At 40.7% G+C, this 20,918-nt stretch overlaps 4 protein-coding genes across 6 annotated transcripts; 2 read left to right on the plus strand and 2 right to left on the minus strand.

The window, feature by feature from the left end:
* Window positions 1-8: 8 nt before the first annotated feature.
* On the plus strand, window positions 9-2,425 carry LOC112453982 (perilipin-1-like). The gene is made up of 3 exons (XM_025015067.1): window positions 9-98; window positions 951-1,345; window positions 1,769-2,425. The coding sequence occupies exons 1-3, from the start codon at window positions 30-32 to the stop codon at window positions 1,884-1,886; spliced, it is 582 nt and encodes a 193-aa protein (XP_024870835.1). The 5' UTR covers window positions 9-29; the 3' UTR covers window positions 1,887-2,425.
* A 99-nt stretch (window positions 2,426-2,524) lies between these two features.
* On the plus strand, window positions 2,525-8,850 carry LOC112453978 (uncharacterized protein DDB_G0284459-like). 2 transcript variants are annotated; one of them, XM_025015057.1, is made up of 5 exons: window positions 2,525-3,133; window positions 4,442-4,690; window positions 4,778-4,924; window positions 5,033-6,992; window positions 7,050-8,850. In XM_025015057.1, exons 1-5 carry the CDS (start codon window positions 3,020-3,022, stop codon window positions 7,877-7,879), a joined length of 3,300 nt encoding a protein of 1,099 aa, XP_024870825.1. In that variant the 5' UTR covers window positions 2,525-3,019; the 3' UTR covers window positions 7,880-8,850. The 2 variants fall into 2 exon arrangements, with proteins under 2 accessions (XP_024870825.1, XP_024870824.1); XM_025015056.1 differs by having other exon boundaries at window positions 5,033-8,850.
* Window positions 8,851-9,120: 270 nt separating this feature from the next.
* Window positions 9,121-12,698, minus strand: LOC112454005. The gene is made up of 7 exons (XM_025015135.1): window positions 12,445-12,698; window positions 12,079-12,302; window positions 11,682-11,933; window positions 11,156-11,434; window positions 10,749-11,005; window positions 10,467-10,706; window positions 9,121-10,209 (listed from the first exon to the last, which is right to left on the minus strand). The coding sequence occupies exons 1-7, from the start codon at window positions 12,681-12,683 to the stop codon at window positions 10,045-10,047; spliced, it is 1,656 nt and encodes a 551-aa protein (XP_024870903.1). The 5' UTR covers window positions 12,684-12,698; the 3' UTR covers window positions 9,121-10,044.
* Window positions 12,699-12,721: 23 nt separating this feature from the next.
* Window positions 12,722-20,182, minus strand: LOC112453931 (cytochrome P450 4g15). 2 transcript variants are annotated; one of them, XR_003040683.1, is made up of 9 exons: window positions 20,076-20,182; window positions 19,255-19,488; window positions 18,561-18,758; window positions 15,147-15,399; window positions 14,356-14,572; window positions 14,087-14,275; window positions 13,785-14,022; window positions 13,100-13,533; window positions 12,722-13,040 (listed from the first exon to the last, which is right to left on the minus strand). XR_003040683.1 is itself a non-coding variant. In XM_025014976.1 (8 exons), the coding sequence occupies exons 2-8, from the start codon at window positions 19,481-19,483 to the stop codon at window positions 13,169-13,171; spliced, it is 1,689 nt and encodes a 562-aa protein (XP_024870744.1). In that variant the 5' UTR covers window positions 19,484-19,488; window positions 20,076-20,182; the 3' UTR covers window positions 12,722-13,168. The 2 variants fall into 2 exon arrangements, 1 of the variants encoding a protein (XP_024870744.1); XM_025014976.1 differs by having other exon boundaries at window positions 12,722-13,533.
* Window positions 20,183-20,918: the final 736 nt, after the last annotated feature.

A 20,918-nucleotide genomic window follows, 5' to 3' on the forward strand; every position in this document is an offset into this window, starting at 1 on the left:
TGTCCGCCGTGTCCGGCCGGTTTCCCGAGATGGCGGGTTCCGAGATGCCGCGCGAGACCAGCGAGAGACCATCGGCTATCGTGCGCATCGCGTATCACGTGCGTATAATGATAGCTATCGCGGCTCATTGTCAGCCACCGCTCGACGGTGGGTTGTCCATCGCACTTAATAATCATCGTCGTGCCAGTCTCCGTTATTGATTTGTGGACTTGGTCCGTTCGCGAGTCGGTTCGCTTTCGACATTTACGTCGGCGCGTCTTTGCGAAAAGTTCCCGCCGACGCGGACGGAGGGATTTATCTGCTATTTTTCCACGGCGTCCCCACGGCGAACATTTCGCGAATGTCAAGCGGTACCATGTCGCGCGTTGTCATGATAATTTCTAATTTCCGCGTTGACGTCATTGAGATATGCGCGATGGCGTAACTTGTAGAGTTTATTGTAAAGAGCCTCGAATCATTTTTACATAATCAAGATACATCGCGGACGTCAAAGTCCGACGTTTGATTCGTTTGAACCGACTCGCGAGAACCGCGAGATCGACGACGGGCTGCTACGGCTATTTCCGGCACGGATTTGCACGTGACTTGGAATGACTTCGGTCAAATCCCGACTAACTTATTAGCAAGCAATACAATGATAAACATTTAAAGAATAGGAAAAAAATATAAAGACTATACGTTAAAATACACATTAAAACACGGCATTAAAACAGGATTCTGTTTATAATTTTATTCATATACATACATAACATATTTTACATGTGTATGTATATAAGTATGTACAAAATTATGTATATTTATATTTTACACGTACGTAAAATTATATAATATAGAATTCTATTTTGAAATCTGACATAGCAGGTAGACCATCTTTAATTGTAAGACAGGTTTAATTCTATTCTATTCTATTATTTTCATCCTCATATCCGTCGTGCCGTTTGTTTCCGCAGCAATTGAGCGTCATGTGCGGCACGCGTGATCCCACCGCGCCGAGTGTCGCGGATGCGACGGCCGGCGACGCGGACGCGCGCGGCATGGTGTGTACGCGTCGCCTGCTGGGTCTGCCGATGTTTGCGACGGTGACGTCGGCGTTCTGCGGCGCGTACGCGGCCGCGCGGGGCTCCCACGAGTCGGTCGCGACGATCCTGGGCCACGCGGAGAACGGGATGCGCGCGAGCCTGGAGTTCGCCAGCCCCGTCACCGGCAGAGTCGCCGGCATCTTGGAGACGCCGCTTAAGATCGTCGACGACGCGGTGTGCGTTGGCCTAGACTTCGTGGAAGAGAAGGTGCCCTCCGTGAAGCTGCCGCCCGGCCAGATCTACGCGAACGCAAAGGACGGAGTCAGGTGATGGTCCAGCCGTCGAGGCTCAAACAACGGAGCTCTCTCGTTCGAATTAATGCCTTTCCTACCTGATTCTTGAATATAAAATATCCTAAATACTACCATGTTCTTTCCAAGTACAGATATATTAATGTTATTGCATATTATTATAAATGAAAATTAGCTCAATCATTATATATGCATTTTTATACAACATTAGCAAAACTAATTATAATTAGTAAACCTATAATAGTAACTGAGTAAAACTGTACTGCATGCAAAAAGTTATACAGCTACTTTAAATCTCGTCGTATATAAAAACTTACTAAGAGTAGTCTACTACTGATAGAAAACTACTAATATAGATTACAGTCAATTTTTCTTTAGATATTCAGACACGATATAATTGACAATCTTTTCCTACGTATTTGTTTGGCTGTGTTGTAGGAATATATTTACGTCGGCGTTAGAAACCCTCAGGCTCCTGTTTGGCGGGTCGAAGGATCGGATAGAGGATTTGGGTGCGAACGAGGCCGCGCAGGGAATTCGGAAAATGTCTAGCTGAATGGTGAAAATGCGAGGGATGATTTTCGCACTCGGACTTTCGTCGTGGAGTGCGCTGTATAATGTCTCGAATCCATTTCAGACGAGTTGACTCGTGTCAGAATTCACGGTACGTATTATGAAACGTTTCGGAACGGATTCCGATCGAAATTATTCCATTTTCCCTTCAAAAAAAAAATACACACACACAATAGGAATCTAGGAAATAACTACAATCGGAATCCATTTCGAAAAGTTCCACACAATACGTGCCCAAAACGGAATTCTATTTCGTACAAATAGAATTCTGTCCTGAAATCAGACATGAATTTTAAGTCGTCTTAAAGCGAGTTTCAGCACCAGAACATTGCGATATAAAAATATAGTCTATTGAGCAATGAGTGATAACGCAATCGTCTCGATGATAAGCAAGACTCGATGACAAGTGACATAAACGCGATACCCGCCGTAAAACGAATGTCCGTAGCGTTCGACTGCGATATATCTTTGTACGATAGCTGTTTTACGTTGTTACACAAATAAATTTCTCTTTCGTTTTTATATTTCCTTTATACGGTACGATTTATGCTCTAAAGTGCAGCGTCGCGCTAATTGAACATCGGCATCGCGTAAACTTCAGTTTGAACTCGGAGACGATCGCGCCGAACGAGATCGATGCATCGAATCGCGCGGTGCAAATTCCACCACATCAATTTCAGACCATTTCAGACTCGCCGTTCGGTTGACGAACCGCGATCGTCGATCGCTTCGCTCCGAGAAAAAGCGGCAAGAATCCGCGGGGAAAATCGCGAAAAAAAAAAATGGAATTGAAAAGGAGAACGAGTGAGTCCGAAGGTCGTCCATCTTCGATATATCGTTCGATGCGTCGCACGACGGCTGACGATATCGGTCAGCATCGGGCCGGGCCCGCCATGTTATCGCGTTCAGGGGCTAGGATTACCGCCAATTCTCCGTGTGTGCGCGTCGGTTTACGTTGGCTACGTGAGGAGCATAAATAACGGACGTCGCTGATCGCTGACTCGACAGGCTCGGGGCTCAGTGAGAATCCTTGCGATTTGCGATCGCGTCTCGTTCCGAACGTCGGTCCGAGGTGATGCTACCCTAATTACGTCAGTATACCCACGGCGCGTCGCTATGCCTGACCAATACTGCTTCGTGTGTGCGAGCAACGAGGGTGTCTTCCTGGACGTCACGCCGGACAATCGTAACACTTTCGGCGATCAGATCGAGACGTGCCTGTCCAGCAAGGTAAATAGAACTATAAAGAATGAAGAATAATCGGCGAGCGACACCGCGCGCGCAAGTCTCGAGAAATGGTTCGCGTTCGCGCGTGTTTATCAGATTCTCGGCGGCTCTTGTCGGATAGATTCGTTTGCTTCTTTCAGCGCTGATATTGCGCTGATCGTAAGAACAAGTAGACATATCTATATGGATTGTCGAGAGGCGAGAACGTTTAAATTTCGAAGCACGAGGACGCGGTTTCCAATTTAGGTTTAGGTTTAGGTTAGAGTTGCGTAGTTGCTGTTAGGTTAGGTTCGAGCCTGGCTCTCTACCGAGGGCCGGCGCGGGCGGACGTCTGGCCGCGTCTCGCCTCGAACCTCGTACGTGCGAAATCTGAAAATCAGGGGGAATTGACGCCCGTCGGATCAATCCGGCATCAATTAGCCATGCCTGCGTCGCGTCCGATCACGCGTGCAGCAGGAAACATGACGCGTCGCGTCATCTGTTCCCGAAACTCGGAACTTGCGAGTGTGAAAACAAAGAGAAAAAGAAAAAAGAGGGAGTGGGAGAGAGAGGAGACGTACAGATGGTGATGGTGTAGATGTCTGCTTACTACGCTGTGACAAATAGTTCCGAGCCCGGGGAAATATCGCGAGGAACGATGGAAGTGCGAGCGGCCGCGTGACGGACCGCTCAAATCGCGCTCGGCTCCGATTTTTTTACGCGAATAAGTACTATTTTCTTCGCGAGCAAAAAAGGAGAGAGACGTGGATCGTGTCAATCTCGGTGTTCGGCTTGTGTCCGTCTCGTGTCCCGTTTTACCGACATTTTGCTGTGCGTACGTATGTATGCGTATTTTATTTTACGTACGTGTATATGTAAAAATATACACACAGTGAACGATTGCGGATATTTACTTCATCTCTCGCGCCGACTTAGCAATTCCGTTTTTTTCGTACGCGTTTATTTACGTTGCTCCGACTTCGTCCGAAAATTGGAAGGAATTTGTGGGATAATTTGTATGTAGCTGGATATTATTGTGTGTTTGTTTATTACATCATCTCGGTCAATATTGAGTCGACGTATTGTTTCATTTGTTAATGAAAGTCGCGCAGGTTCGTCTTTAGTGAATAGTGATACACATATGTATGCGCATACTGTATACATATAAATGTATACGCAACAGTAATAGTGTATTACTATTCACTAGACCGACAGGCCACTCCGTTTTTTCCTTTTTTATTAACCCACAACGAGAGAGGAAGATGATTAGAATTAAGAATAATGATTGGATAATTTTGGAGTAATGCTGTAACCTGTTCTCTTGTCTCTTAGATTAACGAATGCATCGATCTGTCAAGCAAGATATGTTACAAGTGCGCGTATGAATTAGATCAGTGCGCTAAATTTGTACAAAAGTATAAGAAGTCGCACGAGATATCGGAGCGGAAAGCCGCGACGTCAAGGCCATGTTGTTTCCTGTGCCACGAGTTGGTGGACAGTAACCGTATCTTCGATATTACCAAGGACAATAACGTGTTATTTAATCCTCTTCAGAAAATCCGCAGCATTTTCAACGACGATGTAAGTCCGAGTGTTGTCTTTTCGTCGCAAGGCAAATAATACGCAAGACAAATGCCTACATTCGATGTCTATGTTCTGTTTTTGCAGGTCAGTAAGAAGAATACCCGTTTGATATGCCTATCGTGTCGATATAACTTGGATGTTTTGTATGATCTAAGAAGGGTGTATCAGGAAACAATCGCCAACTTAAAAGCTCTGATTAATGAAGAGATAAACTATTCAAATTTTCCAAAGGTAATAACAAATTATGTCGAATTATACATGCCTGCTATGTTTTGCGTCGATTTTTTTTTTATTTTCCCAGTGACATTTATGTTACGCACGTGCAATTTTTCATTGCAGGTACACACAGATGTGGTAAATCGCAAAACGACTATTACCACATTTCCAGATATCACATTTTATGGTACGGTAAATTCCGATAGCGACAGTAACGATAATACTAATATGGCGCGACGTGGTAAGCGACGTCTTAAGGGACACAAGGCACAGATCAATGCACAAATCAAATTGCGAAACAAGCCGAAAGTTAGAACGTGCGACAATTGTCATGGTGCAGTTGCCAACGGTATTGACATGTACAGATTTTATCACACGGGTCTAACGGTATGCAAGAATTGTTGGATAACGATAGATCCGAGTAGTGACAAGATACGACGATCCCGTCAGACACAATCCTACTTGGCAGAAACGAAATTGTGCGCAGTTTTCTTGACTGACGTACTGAGTCAAAAATCGCATAGGAAAAAGAAAATGCACGAGAAAAAAAATAAGAATGATAATACGTCGCACGAAAGTTCACAGGAAGAAGAAAAATCTGCCGGGAGTAGTAGTTCTTCGTTGGTCTCATCTAAAAGGAATCACATTGTTAACGGTAAAGCAAGACGAGGAAGAAAACGGCGAATTAACATCATGGATAGGTCGCAAGACATTGAGTACACGCCATCGAAAATGACAAGATTGAGTAAAGAGCGCGCAAACACGAATGAGGTGAAATCGACGAAAGCGTCAGTGGATGCAGAGCAACAGTCCAGTACTCATTTGACGCAAAGACGAGGACGTAAAAGAACGATCGATGATAGAAGTACGGATTCGGACGGTTCTCTGGAACAAAGAGAGACCCGTAGTAGTAAATTGAATGACCGTGTAAATAAGACAAACAGGAAGAAACAGAAATCCATTCTCGAAGAAACAACATCATATGCACGTTTAGACTCTAGCGACGAAACGTCTAACGAAGATGGTAGGAGTCTGAGAAGCAAGACAAAAGGTGCGACGAGTTTGTCGACTGTACATATAAAAAATGAACGAGAAGAGAGAACCACCGGCAGTAGGACGAGATCGTCTTCTATATCTAGTACAGAAATGACATCGATGGAATTTAAGAGCCCGAAATCTCTAGCACAGTCGGAAGCTAAGATGGAATACGCTTGCGACAAGTGCGACAAGAAATTTGACACCAAGCTGTCCAATGCGAAACACAGACTGACGCATCTCAAACAAGCTGCATTAAAGCTGGAAAAGTTAACCGTTTCAAGCGTTAAGGAGAAGCAGGAAACTGAAGTTGATTCACAAGATGACAATATTTCCAAAGAAGCGACGTCGCGTCCCGATAGAACCGCTGGCAAACACCCCGACGATCCATCGGAGGAAATCGATGTCAATATCGAGGATACCGATGACGAAGAGATCTTCAGTTTATCTACTAGAAAAAAATCCACGAAAAAGGTGGAAAACGAGACAGGTAATGAAGACGGCAATGTAATCGATAAACCGGAGGACAACACAGCGAGGAGCGAGTCGCGCGTAGAAGAAGAATCTGCAAATGATGAAAATATTGAAACAAATGAGTCTGAACAATGCGAAAAATCGACAGACATGCCAGACAAAACATTAGAGATAGAAGATGATAAAGACGAAAAAGGTGAAGAGAAAAAGGACAAACATACGGAGGACAAGGATGAGACATCGGTAAACAGGGACAGTGACAAATCCAAAGATGAGGATGTGCAGAAAACTGCTGTCACTATAGTAGAGGACGAGGCTAATGTGGATGAGGAGAAAGACAAAGAGATAGAGGACGACGCGAAAGTTTCTTCTATAGAAAACGAAAAGGCTATTAATGAATGTAATAATGATGAAGAGGATCTTCACGAGGAAATAACGCGCGATAGTGAAACGATTAGGTCACCAATTTTATCAATTCATGAAACAAGCAAGGATATCGAGGATCGTGAAAATTGCGAAAATAATTTAGAAGATAACTGCGAAGATTATAAAGATGGGATGGTGGATGAACCAGATAAAGATGAGATAATGGATGAACCAGATAAAGATGAGATAATAATGGATGAACCAGATAAAGATGAGATAATGGATGAACCAGATAAAGATGAGATAATAATGGATGAACCAGATAAAGATGAGATAATGGATGAAACAGAAATGCCACAATGCGATCTAATGGACGAGTTTTCGAAGGAAGATACAAAAGAGCCGGAGGAAGACTTCCTAGAAATTCTGCCGACTGACAAAACTGATACATTAAATGACCAAAGAGATTTGGATGACACAATCGTAATTGAAGACAAGGAATTCGAAATTGAGGAATTGGAAAAACAAAATAGGTTCGACGAAGAAAATATGGAAGCTGAAATAAGTGCAGATGTTGATGAACCTAATAGTGCAAGAGATACTATCAAGCCAGATCTTTCAAATGGCGAAAAGCACGACGAGATAAGAGATAGCGATGATGACGATGTCGCATTTGTTCCAGTAAACAACGACAGTAATGATGACAGGGCAAAATGTAACAACATCACGGAAGAAACAGTCTCAATAGACGATTTGAAAGAGAAAAGGAAATTAGAGGAAGAGATAAAGGAGCTCGAGCAATTGGTCGATGATAATGCAATGAATAATAGGCATAGCAAGATACAGGAAAATTCGACTTACGTCTTGGACACTAGCTCTGCGGATGCGGCAAATGAGATATTGAGGGAAGTATTTGAGCTCGCTGCCGCTGAAGTTCAACATCGAGAGGATAGTAGTAACACGAAGAACTCGGACGACGTCACAATTTCGGAGACACTGGAGAACATATCGCGGGAGATACGTAAGAGTGCCGATATGCCATCTTTGGATCCGATTAGCGTTATGGAGTTAGACGATGATATTATATTGAACTAATTGCGCCCGTGGCAAACAATCACTATTGTACATTCTGTCCCATTTTTGCGAGAAATTTATCTTTGTCGTGTGTGCAATGCCTATTTACAATTACAGAGGATTTAAGTTGATTGAAAAAAAAAAAGATGTGAACTGCTGGACATATATGGGCGCATACTTTATTGCAAACTTATTCTTCGGTGTAATGAAGTTTTCAAGGTAATTCGCACTTTATATCTTTATTCCTTACATTAAATGAAGAAAGTTGGAAGGACTGCAACGACCGGGCAGTTCGCATAATTTTTGTTACTATATATTAACTTATATCGTTTAAGAGTAGTGTTTGTTAAGTATTAAAGATAATTAAGTATCACAATAGCATTGACTTCACGCTGATTTTCGTGTAACAGATAAGCTATAAAGCTATGCTGTAGTATGTTTGCATTAAATGCGGAAATAACTAAGATTTGTTGTAAAATTAAGATATAAACCTAAACTTGTATTTGTAACATTACAGTGTGATTATGTATATATATGTATATATATGTATGTATATGCATATGTGTATGTATATGTACATATACATATATGTGTGTAATATTAAGATACAGAAGAAATATAAAGTAATATTATGAAGACGTTTGCATAATGATTTATCAGAAATCTGTGTCGCATTTTAATCATATGGTACGTGTGTAACTTTCTATTTACCAAGTTTTAATTCAAGAAAATAATTGATTTATCGTAGGTAGTAATCGTAAATAAATTCCAAAATTTTTGAATATAGAATTGTAAAAAGATTTTCAGGAGCAAAGATATCGATTATTAACAATTGTTATATAATGAACATACATTATATGTGGACCCTTATTGATAAATTGCAGAAGATGCTAATGCAATAATAATTTCAACATAATTATTTTGATACGTAGAGCCTCTAAAATCTTACATTAATATGCGTTATTTGTCTGTATCACTAATTAAAAATTGGAATTTTTTAACATAATATAATAAATATATATATATATATATATATATATATATTACAAATATATATATATATAAAACACTAATTTTTTTATATTTATATATATATATATATATATATATGTTGTAAAATAGTATTTGGGAGTGATATAATCTTGAGCATAATGTAATAAGTTTAAGAAACGTGTGGAAGAAATTATATATACTAATGTAAAAAAATTACAAAAAAATAACATAATTGCAATATAAATTTTAAATTATTAAACTTTCCTTAAATTAAATATATATATATTCTGAGATTTCACATTGATAGTAAGACATCTATCTTTTAATTACAATGTAGGTAATGGAGATAATTATGCATGTTAATTACATGTTATTAATTAATATTAAGTTGTTAAGAACTATTAGCAGATAACATAACACCTTCATATTCTTAAAACTATTAGTTTTCTATTAGTTTATTCGCAAGAAGTATACTTGTGTGTGCTTTATTATGGAAATCAATTATCTATCCCATCATCGCGCATGATGTGTAAAGAATATATTATTTAGTTGTATAAAAGCATTGCTAATATCCTTCTTTGCATTTTTAATACGTATATAATTAACATTTAAATTAAATTTGTGAATATTGAATTTTCATGTAATACTTTACCAAAAGAATGGAATGTCATTTATGAACATTTATTGTAGATATTCAGATAAAAAATATTGAATTAGCTATCGTGCATCAAATCGAATTTTTCGATGAAATTTTGCGGTGTTTGTGATATCGCTAAGAGAGGATTGCGACCAAGACATCGCCTCTTTGTTTTCGAGGCTAAGCTCCTCCGAATCTTCTGAAATAATAATACCAATTGACAAAAATTAAATTAAATTCTATAAAAGACGTAACTATAGTACACGTAACTATAGTTACGTGTGATGTAAATCAAACGCGGTTCTTTCAGAAAGTTTAAGAATTGCAAGAGACGCGGTTCTTTTATAGAATTTAATTTAATTTTTGTCGATTGATCGCTGAATATTGTCTCCTACCAGTGTGCAGCTTCTTTTTTTTTTTCAGTCCAAAATACACTTCTACGATTTTTCCACTGACAAAGCGCCATTATTGCCTTCGGATCGGCGGCTTCGCATCGGTGTATAAGATGGACGTATTCATCGATGATTTCCTGCCCTATTAAAAAGACGAAGACATTTTAAATCCGTCGTAAATCCGTTATAGTTTTCGTCTTGAAGAAGTGTAACTCGCCTTTCGAAACTCCGGCAAGGGCTCGTGCTTTATCAGCGTCGTTGCACAAACCGAGTTCGTTGTATAACTCGAAGGACTTTTCTAAATAAAACGTCGCGATATCTGGTCTTCTCTAAAAAAAAACCCCAAGTTTGTTTTCGCATTGTTGACTAATCCGAAGAAATATTAATTTTATTAACACTACAAATTAGATATCGCGGAGCGACTGTGCGTTAGATATATTTAAATTACATATATTTTGTGCAATGTTAGAAAATTCGAAGAAATGTATGTAATTTTTGTTTCTATAAGTTTCCTCAATAATCTTGTAATTTTTATATGGCGTCTCTTGTTTCTTTTTTATAATTGCGATCCGTAACAATTTCGTACCTTACTCAGAAAATACTCGCCGGTGCAGCAATGTGCCTGTGCAAGTTTTTTCATGAGTCCAGACTCGGTTGCATTTATCATGAACAGGCTGAGGTGCTTTTCCGTGTTCGCGTCGTCGCCCAATTCCTGCAAACGTGAATCGTCCGTGAGAGTCGTGTCAAAAATTGGCATTTTTTTCGAGATCAAAATCGCATCAAAACTTGCACGCGTGACGCTAAAATATAGGTCGAAAGAGGTACGAAATTATGATTTAATTTCCTCTCCATTTGCCGTTTCTATCTATCGTTTACCGTGGCACGGGAAAAGTATACGTTTATATACACGTAACTTGTACGCAAGTGCCATCGCCATGTGCGCGTTGCAGATGCCCTCCGGGTTCGAGATCCTCTTGGCCATTGCCAGAAACTTGGAGAAGTTCCGGTAAGCGAGTTTCACGTCGCCCGATCGTAACTGACTCATGCCCAGCTCGTACAGAACGTTCGCACTGTTTTCGTAATGCCCAGCTGTGGAGATGACCGGTGATATCGCAACGAGCTTTTTTTATAATTCCAAGAGAACGCTGTGTTTCGCTGAGAGGCGAAGACAGCGATGAAGATCGAACTTGCACGATTTTTTAGACAACGAATTCAAAATAATGAGGTAACATTTTAACAAAGTCATGATGTTTGAAATGACTTTCTCTTCTTAAAGTCTCATCTTATTTTCATCTTCATCTTTTTTATCTTTAAAAAGTTGCTTACAATCCGTCGCTCGTGCGAGAGCTTCGGTGTACGCTTTCACGGCAACGTCCGGTTGATCAGGACCGACTTGTTGCGCGTACATCAGCAGTGCTTTGTACAGAAGTACGTTGCATTCTCGAAAGATAGTCTCCTCTTTTCGACCAGTCATCTTCGACGCGTTCCACGACTTCTCCTGAGATGCTTCACGTGCGACTTTTAAGTGATACAACGACTGCACCGTGTCCTGCACTGATTGCATCACATGAACGTTAATTGTATTAATATTACTAATTTATATTATAATTGTTAATTTGCAATTGATCCCAAATATTTTATTAATTAACAACCGTGAATTTTTTGACAACAATATTACATAATTATGCGAAGAGGAGAAACTATGTGCAGCTGTTTAGGGCAAAAGTCGACAGAAAATCGTGGCTTGGCGGGCCCCGTTTGTTTGCCCATTTGTATGTTAAATATAATTTATTTCGCTAACTTTGCTCGAACAGAAATCGGCCGTACAGATAGTGTGCAAAGGTGCTCATGCGCTCATCATCACCCTCGATCAATTTAGCGTTCTCCAGAGCGCTACGGTAAAGCCGCTCTGTCACCCACCACCATTCCCAGGTCATCGCTTGAAAATACAGCGCCGTATTCAGAAATTCCGCGGCCATGGAAACGCAGTCTCCTATATCCAGAAAATTCACAATATTCGTACTTGCTCTCGTACTTTGTACTTCGTATTTTCCTCCCAGATGTCAAAGTTCAATGGTAAGAAAGTCAAGATCATCATATGTGAACGACAGCCTTAATTTACATACAATTCGAAAAACAATTGTTTTTATTCTAGCGAATAAATGTGCTTGATTAAAGGTTTTATATTTCATTCGCACCGGCGTTTTTGGCTCGCTCGACGGCGATCAGACTTTCCTTCAGGCGCAACATCGCATCCCTGGTGTTCTTTAAGCGTGGCTTCTCCCACGTCAGGGTACCAGGACCAGCCTCCCTACGAATCGCTTCATCGAGCTCAAATAATTCTTTCAAATAGCGGACCGATTCCTCGTAGTTGCCTTCTTCGAGCTCGTCAACGATCGCTTCGTGAAGTGGTAAACGAAATCTATTTGGAGACAGATTAATAAGAAGAGGACGAGTTTGATATTTCTTCAAAACGGAAAAAAAGAAAAAGGAAGGAACAAAATACAAGTAACAGCAGCTCAAACGTTTTAATGAGGTATGGATTTATTAAAAAATAAAGCAACCTTTTCACTTCTGAAGGTTTTAATATCGGAAGCATCGCCCTCAACTCGTCTTTAATCTTCTCCATCTCCCCCGTACGAGCTGCCGCGAGAGTTTTGATCGTCGCGCCTTCTCCGATCTTGGGACCGACTTCCTTGAGTTCTCCACTAAAGTCTTTCCGCACCGGTCCTTTCGAAAGTGTCCCTAAGTCGTGTCCTCGCACGTGCGTGAGCCGATCCCTCGTCTTGCGAGCCCGACGCATCTTTCACGATTAATCGAGGACAAGGAATAGTTCGGTTCTCAGATTTCGCGGCGTAGAAAATGCCGCATTTATTGCAAGAGATAAATATCAACATAAGCAATATGCGTCATACAACGAGCAGTAATATACAACATGTACATATAGCTAATAGCGTTTGTTTCGCGCACGAGTTGCGATTAATCGAGAAATTCTCCACCGTGAGCCATCGACGGGACTCGGAAATTCGCGGCTCGTTTCTTCTAGAGTATAGGAACTCTAGTTTCTTCGCCCTCGTGCTCCTCTACTCAACTACACGTAAACGCCTAAGTAGAACATAAAACTCATAATGACATCGCGATGTTATCTGGACATGTTCAACTTTTGAGTAATAGCGAATAAAATCATCATGACACATTAGTATGACTTTATTCATCCAACTTTTAAGTGATGAGTAAAGTCTTTGTCATGAGTTTTATATTCTATCTGGACGGAGGAGGGACGCCGCTTTAGGCGGTGGCGGCCGCCCGCTTCCTCGGTTCCAGCCTGATCTTGAAGCCCTCCGCCCGCTTGAGGATGATGTCGGCCTGGAGTCTGAAATCGGACTCTTTGATGTCCGATTTGACACGGAAGTTCCTCATGATCGTGGACAGGATAATCTTCAGCTTGAGCATGGCGTATTTGCGGCCCACGCAGGAACGCGGCCCGGCGGAGAACGGCACGAAAGCGTAGTAGTGACGATTGGCGGTCTTCTCTGGCAGGAAATTGTCAGGATTGAAGACCTCTGGGTTCGGATAGATGTGTGGCTGCCGGTGCATCTTGAAGGTCGTCACTACCACCGTAGTTCCAGCTGGGATCGTATAGTCTCCCGACGCTGAAACGGCAATCGTAAATCTTTACGACTAGAACAAGTTTTCGTATATATCGTGACGTTTATACGTCGTAATAAATTATACTATAACATTTAAGTACTGTCTGTAAATCTGCTCGATCAAGAAGTTAATAAACGCTTCACTAATAAATTAGGTATCTCGGAGTCGCGTGACATTCGCATGATTGACGTACGATTTGCGGGTAACGCAAATTAGTTATGTGCGGATACCTATCTCGGCTTCGAGAACTCACCGAGCTTCAAGTCGGTATTGATCGTACGCGCGATGACAGGCACAGGTGGGTACATGCGAAGAGTCTCCATGAGGCATCGCTCGAGGTACTTCATTTCAAGAGTGTCTTGGAAAGTTGCAGGTCTGTCGCTATCGCCAAAGATTTCATCAACTTCTTGGATGACCTTCTCCTGAATGTCCGGATGGCAGCCCATCATCGACAAGAAGAAGCTGGATGCAGCTGCGGTCGTGTCGTGTCCCTGTGAATGACAGAATGGACGGCTTATCGAGAATCAATCTTCTAATCGCATCCGCGATACTCACCTCGAACATGATAGTGTCGACCTGTTCCTTGACCTCCTCGTCCGTCAGGATAGAACCGTTCTGACCGGCCTCCATCAACAGATCGAGGAAAGCTTGCCTCTTCTTCTCGCCAACGTCATTGTCATCCACGTCGAGATCGTCTTTCAGGCCGGCTGCCTGCCCGAAGGAAAGTCCCTCCACAGAGGTAACCTAAAGACAATATATTATATATACACGTGATAATGACGGTCCATCGTTCGATGCGGCTTTTTAAAGATTCTGAAAATTACTTTAGCGGTCTTGGCGTTGCCATTTTGCACGGAGTCGTCGATAATATTGCGCTTGCCACTCTTGAACTCCTGCTTCTTGCGCGCAATGACCTTCTTCGTGAGCCCATGAATGATCTCCAATAAACGGATCTGATCTTTCCCGTATTTTGTGAGATTGAACAGCCAGTCCGGCCTGAGCCAAACCTTCGTATGACGCAGGTGGAGAATGTCGCACATCCTAAGAGACGATTAGACAATAACGATGTATCTCATATGTTTCAATATGAAAATATTTGAATATCCCAAGGAACATATTACGTAAAAATTTTGCTGCACGAAAATTCGTCGGTAATGTTATCTTTTACAAATCTAACGAGAAAGATCCCAAGATCTATGAATCCAAGATATTTTTTTGCTAAAAAAAGCCGGATCCGAGAACATGTCAGAGAACATGTCAGAGTAGAGAATCTATGATTATAAAACCGATTTCCGGTTAAACCTTAGTACCGCATAGAAAAAAAGAAGTGTCAAATCAAAACTTATATACTTGGATATATGCAACAATCTATAATCTTCTTATAAGAATTTTAACTTTTTTTTCCTTGGTTAAATTATATAAAATACTTCATTCGAGCAAGTTTTCTTCGTTTAACGCAATATAATTTCATTTCAAGATTACGTTGAAATTAAAGATATTTTTAAATCGAGAAAATTCTTTTTTTTTCTGTGCGGTTAAAGATGAACTGTGCGCAAGATAATTCTTGATATTTCTCTTTCAGTCTTGGTTTCCAAATTGGATTCTGGATACTTGCTTCATAACGGCCATGGCGTATTCGAAGCCACTTCGGTCCTGCGTGGACTTGGAGACCCCCATGGCGGTTTCGAGGAGGATCTCGACGGTGCACTCGGACATGTAGTCGTGACAGTCGAATTCCTTGTCGCCCTCCTTACGCATCCGTTCCACCACCGCACGTGAGTTGGCATTAAAGAGGTCAATAAAGCTCTTGAGTACATTTAAGTGAAACGTCGGCGCGATCAATTTGCGATGGGCTCGCCATTTCGGACCTGAAACGAGTCATTTATTACCGATCTGATTTTTGGGCCAAATGGGATTCTCAACTTTTCGTAAATAGCTGAATAATAATATAAAGTAAAAAGTGTGCTAATAATTTTTATTTTTAATTATATTACGTGCGACTTTTTATATTAGTTATATGATAGTGAAAAAATTCTACTGTGCCGAATGCGGAAAAATATACAAAAACCGTTGGGTGGATGGTGGATGACAGAACGCAATAGAAGAAAATTCGAAGCAAAGGAAGGAAAAAATTTCACGGAGATGTATTTAAGTGTAAATTTTATGTAAATTTCCTCCTCCCATCCCCCGTTGTATTCGGTGTCTCGTGAACTTTCTATCGAACACGCGGAAGTAGGAAGAAGAATGAGTGGAGGAGCCGGGGAGTAAGCGAAAGAGTCAGATAAGAGTCGTTGCAAACGCGCGCGAGAGGGATGGGGGAGAGACAGGGAGAGAAAGAGAGAGATGGTCGTAATTGTGTAACGAGATCCACGGAAAGAGCGCGATGCGCGCACGTTGCACGCGCGAGGACGGAGAACGGGGAGAGAAAGCACTGACGCGTGCAAATTTCCTTCCTGTTCTATGTCCCGTCGATTTTACTCTCGGACTGATTGCATTTCACTCTCCCTGACTGCCGCTCTTTTCTCCGCTCTCCTTAGATGCAAGTGCGTTTTAGGTCTCGTGCAACACACGCCGCGCGCATAGGCGTCGATCCTCTGACGTCTTTGCAGCTCTGCTCCTCCTCGATGTTCACCATCGAGGGGGTTGCGTCGCAACCCTTTTGATCGAGCCTTCCTCCTTCGTTTCTCCGGGAAAATTGATTCAAATCTAACTTTTCCAACTTTGCGAAATATCAATTCCCTTAAGTTCTTAAGAAAGAACCGGTCAAGTCACCCGGTTGAGCGCTCAATCTCCCTATAGACATTAAATGAGGCAAGAAAACCAGAAAGCTAACCGGCAAGTCGTGTTTACTCGCTTTTTTTCACGTGTTTTACATCGGAATCCCATAATATCGTGCCACTATGGCGTTCGTTTTACTGTTACGTAAAAGTTCACCGTGGAACGGATCTGGATTCTGGACCTGTCGCTCTTAAAATCTTGATTATGATTTGTTTTTCCTTTGAATGCATCGTCTGCAATTTCATGCATGCTGGACACATTAGTTTGTCAGAATATTGACAATATACCAATTTTTAAAAATTGTAAATTGAATACCAGTTTTCTAATCGTCAAATTTAAATAACGTCTTATATTCATCGCGTGTCTTTTTTTCTTAAATTATTTATGAAAGAGATATTATTTCGCGACGTGAGAAAGGAAGTTTCTTTGTTTGATCGTACAATTCGATCGATCCTTGCTCGTTGGTTTAGTTGATTTCGCACTCTAATTTCACTCTCTCATTTCACAATTGCGAAACTCGATCTAGGCGCGCGTGATCTAGGCAGTCGAGGGGCCTGTTACGAGGCCGTACGCGATAACAGCCAGAATTATGTGATCGTTATACAACCAATCATTACTGTAAAACTCGCGCGAAGTAATGCAGGAAAAAGGGGAAGAGGAAGGAGGAAAAGAAAAAGACCGGTACGAGGTGTGCGCTGACGCCTTTGCCGGCGTGGATGTCTCGACTCGCGACGAGGCTCGCGAATTAACCGAGGCGATAGCACGCGTCGTTACGTGCACGCTGCGTGTTACGCTTCGACGAGAGAGTTTCGTCCATGAGAAAAAAGGACTTTTTCTCGCGGTATCGAGAAAGTCGGCGATAAAAGTCCGCGCTGCATATCCGGCGGCGCGCGCGTTTTGCATCTCGTATTAGTTTTTTGTTCGCTCATGATGATAGAGAACTTGCTTTGACTTTCCGTGGAATGCCATAGTCTGAATTGTCTGAAACATTGGCTGTCAATAAAATTAATTGAGAGTGATGATCGAATAAGAGGAAAGAGACGCTTGATTGAAATTCCATGAAATTGTAAATGAATGATTTAAGTTTAGTCTAGGAATACCTGGAGATTAATTAAATTTGAATAGTGGAAATTATTAGCACTTAAAATGGAGCTACATTAAATTTCATAAAACTGTAACCTTACGTTTATAATATATAATATGTTTTATAATACAATTTTTTACATATGTACGTATATATATTCCAAAATTATTATGCAAAATTTTTTGAACCAAGAAATTGGGAGATACGGTTTTCCAAACGTAACGTTACTCTAAACGCAAAACAGAAGGAATAATATCTATGCCTTATGGAACTGTTTTTTTTATCATATCGTGGACTATGTGATACGCATATTCGATTTAATTAGATTCAATTTAATTAATAATGGTCTGATAATTTAATCGATCGACAGAAAATTGTAGCATTTTATGATTATGGCCGGTATTTGTAGTCCTTTCTTATTTCAAGACCGTCTTAAGTTATGTCTTAAGATGCTAATACGCCCTGGTCAAAATTTCCGTTAAAAACCGTTAGAAATGGAAAGAAACGCATAGTAAAACAGTCAGAAACGGCCGTTTTACTATGCGTTTCTTTCCATTTCTAATGGTCTCTAATGGTAATTTTTATCAGGGCGCTTTTGTGATTGGTTTATGATATCTTAAGATTGTACTCAAGGCGGCCTGAAATATAAGAACCGACTGTGAATACTGTCGTATGTTATGAGAAGCCAGTTTTTCAGGAAGCAATAGATATTTGCATTTATGACTTTGAATTGACTGTGCGTAACCTTTTTCACTATTGAATCTCCCTTCTTCACAACTCCAAAAGAATATATTTGAATCAAATTATTTCGAATTTAAATAAATCGAATATACGTATCACGTCCGTACGAAACGACAATTCAAAAATATTACCACAAGAATACTTTCGCGTTGAAGATAACACATATTTATGGCTTATTAGAACTTTTTTTTGCAAAATTATATAACGCTCGTAATGAAAAATTACGAAAGATGTAATATACATTCAACGGTGAAATTGAACGATTACTTACTTTCGGTTAATTGCATCGCGCGCTTAATGATAGTTTAATGATGATTGCTAACCTGAGGATTATAGTAATCTTTATAATATCCTTTTTGCATAGGCGGAAATTTATTTCACGAGCGACGAGAGCTTCAATACTGATAGCGAATGGCTAATACGTACCGGTGGAGATGAGGAGACCGTTTCCGAGCCAAGGCTGGAAGAAACGATATTCGGTGGACTTGTCGATGTAGACATGGCTAGACAAGATGATCTCAACGTCGCGCGGGTCCATCAGGAAGACCAGCAGCTTCGGTCCGAGCCACAGCTTGATGATCTGATCGTACTCGAAAGACTTTCTGTACAAGTTACGAAACATGGCTGCAACAGAGATATAGGGGTGCATGATCGGCCTGCTTGGGAGTTACGTGATTATGTGCGTGGTAAACTAGTCGCGCGGCGCAAAATCCACTCGGTTATCCAACCCGAGAGTCATAATAAGTAACACAAAAGATACGCAGAAGATATGTAGCGTAATTGTCAAATTAATTGAATCCAATCTCAAAATTATAGCGAACGTCGTTGGAACGACGTTTAGTTGACGCGATCTGGAATGTTCGTAACCCGTTAACGCGATCTAAACTACGATATTTGTTTACAAGAATTTCTTTTATTTTGGATTATGACAAGAATGAGAAATAATTTTAAAAATTTACTCGGCAAAAATGTAAAGTTGTTTAAATTTAATGTGGATATATTGAGATCAAAGGATTGATTAATCTGAGATGTTGGAAAAATATCCGAATTAGGATATTAATTTTATACGCGTTTGCCCACGTGTATAACACGTCATTGTGTTTTTACAGTATCGCCTTACTGTCCGAACTTCCTAGGAGCAGCAGCGCATTTCCGATCACTGGCAGGCCTTCTGGACCCGGTATTTTTTCCGCCAGCTCGATCATATGGCGGCGTGAAATCTTGAAGTAGATGTAATACAGAACCAAAGCCGGTACCAAGAGAGACAAGAAAACGATAGACGCCGATGTACCGGTGGATGCCGCAGCGGCAGCGGATCCAGCTATCATTTCCGGTTCGGCCGCTGACATGATTTCTAAAAAAAAAAAAGAAGCGTTCGATCAAATCGCCGTTTATCCCGTTAGCGACTGCTAGAGCGTGAAATGCCGCGGGAAGGGGGACAAATCAGAAACGCGGCGCGGCATAATTGATTAAAAATAATAATCGGGAGATTCCACCAGAATATAAATTTTGTTATCTTTCCGATCGGCGATTGCCCCATCAATTTTGCACTCTTTTGAGAGAGCGTTTTAAAAATTCTTAGGGTAGTAGGATAGAGATACGAAATCGACGAAACTGGTTTGAACAAGAACCACGTTCTTTTCTCCCTCTAAAACTCGACGACAAAATTTGCATTTGAGGATTATTCCAAAATTTATTACAATCCTTTATTTCTTGCGCCGCAATTGTGACAAGTAACGTCTGATTAGACGGATTTACTATATTAGACCACTAAAATCCTAAGCTCTCCATGAACCAAGAGATATCGCGTCCCACTGTATTATCACAGACACGAGAAGAACCAGATAGGATCTTATAAGGCGTTTCCTTTATCCAACGGTCGGCCATTTAAAAAACTGGACTATCTCCTATTCTTTTAATCCTTTTCCTTTTAACACCCACCTATATATGATGGTCACGAATGCGCGAGTCGAATAGATCGAATCCCTTCAGTAAACCAACATAGAACTGATCTGTTTGCCTCCCCGGCATCCTTTATATGCGGCGCTTTCAACCACCACCATCGACGCCGTGTACTGCGATGCTAATAAACCGCCATCGACGTCTAAAAATGAATCTTTTGTTCTTGCGCTTTTTTTACTAAGTCACCTTGTAGAATCAATTAAAATACGTTTACTTAACAATCAGACTTTGTTCATCTGACGCAAAGCGCGAAGTAGAATAGTTTAATTAAAATGACTAGTAAAATTTGGATGAAAAAAATAGCTTTGTCATCTCGAAATGCTTTACTCGATTAAAAAGCGAAAAGTAAAGCATTTTTCCGACTCAATCTCATTTTCGTCGAAATTTACCGTCTCGTTTCCCAATCGACTTGACGATTTTCCTTAATGCAAATTAGAGCAACCGGTTTCGTTTTAAGTTCGTTAAAACTGCTATCAAATGATTTAACAATTAAGATTTTATTAAAGTAAATTTTCCGTTTGAAGAACAAGATTCTAATATTTATTTTAATTCGCGAAAGATCTCTTCTCGTACACATAAGTGTTTCTCGCGTTTACAAAAAAACCGCGCTAATTCTTGTGCACCAGAATGTACTTATCCTACAGGAAATAATCAGGAAAAAGCATCATAATGAAACGTATTTTAAGATGTTATGTAAGGAATTGGCAATTATTCCAGCGAAATGTCACGTCTACTTATATTAAGACTCTGCAATTAATATTTTGCAATTTCTCGATTTCAGATTTCAAGATATAATTCTTAATTTTATATATCTCGTGTATT

This window comes from Temnothorax curvispinosus, unplaced genomic scaffold (assembly GCF_003070985.1).
Source record: "Temnothorax curvispinosus isolate PA1 unplaced genomic scaffold, ASM307098v1 QBEX01004771.1, whole genome shotgun sequence".
Taxonomy (NCBI): domain Eukaryota; kingdom Metazoa; phylum Arthropoda; class Insecta; order Hymenoptera; family Formicidae; genus Temnothorax; species Temnothorax curvispinosus.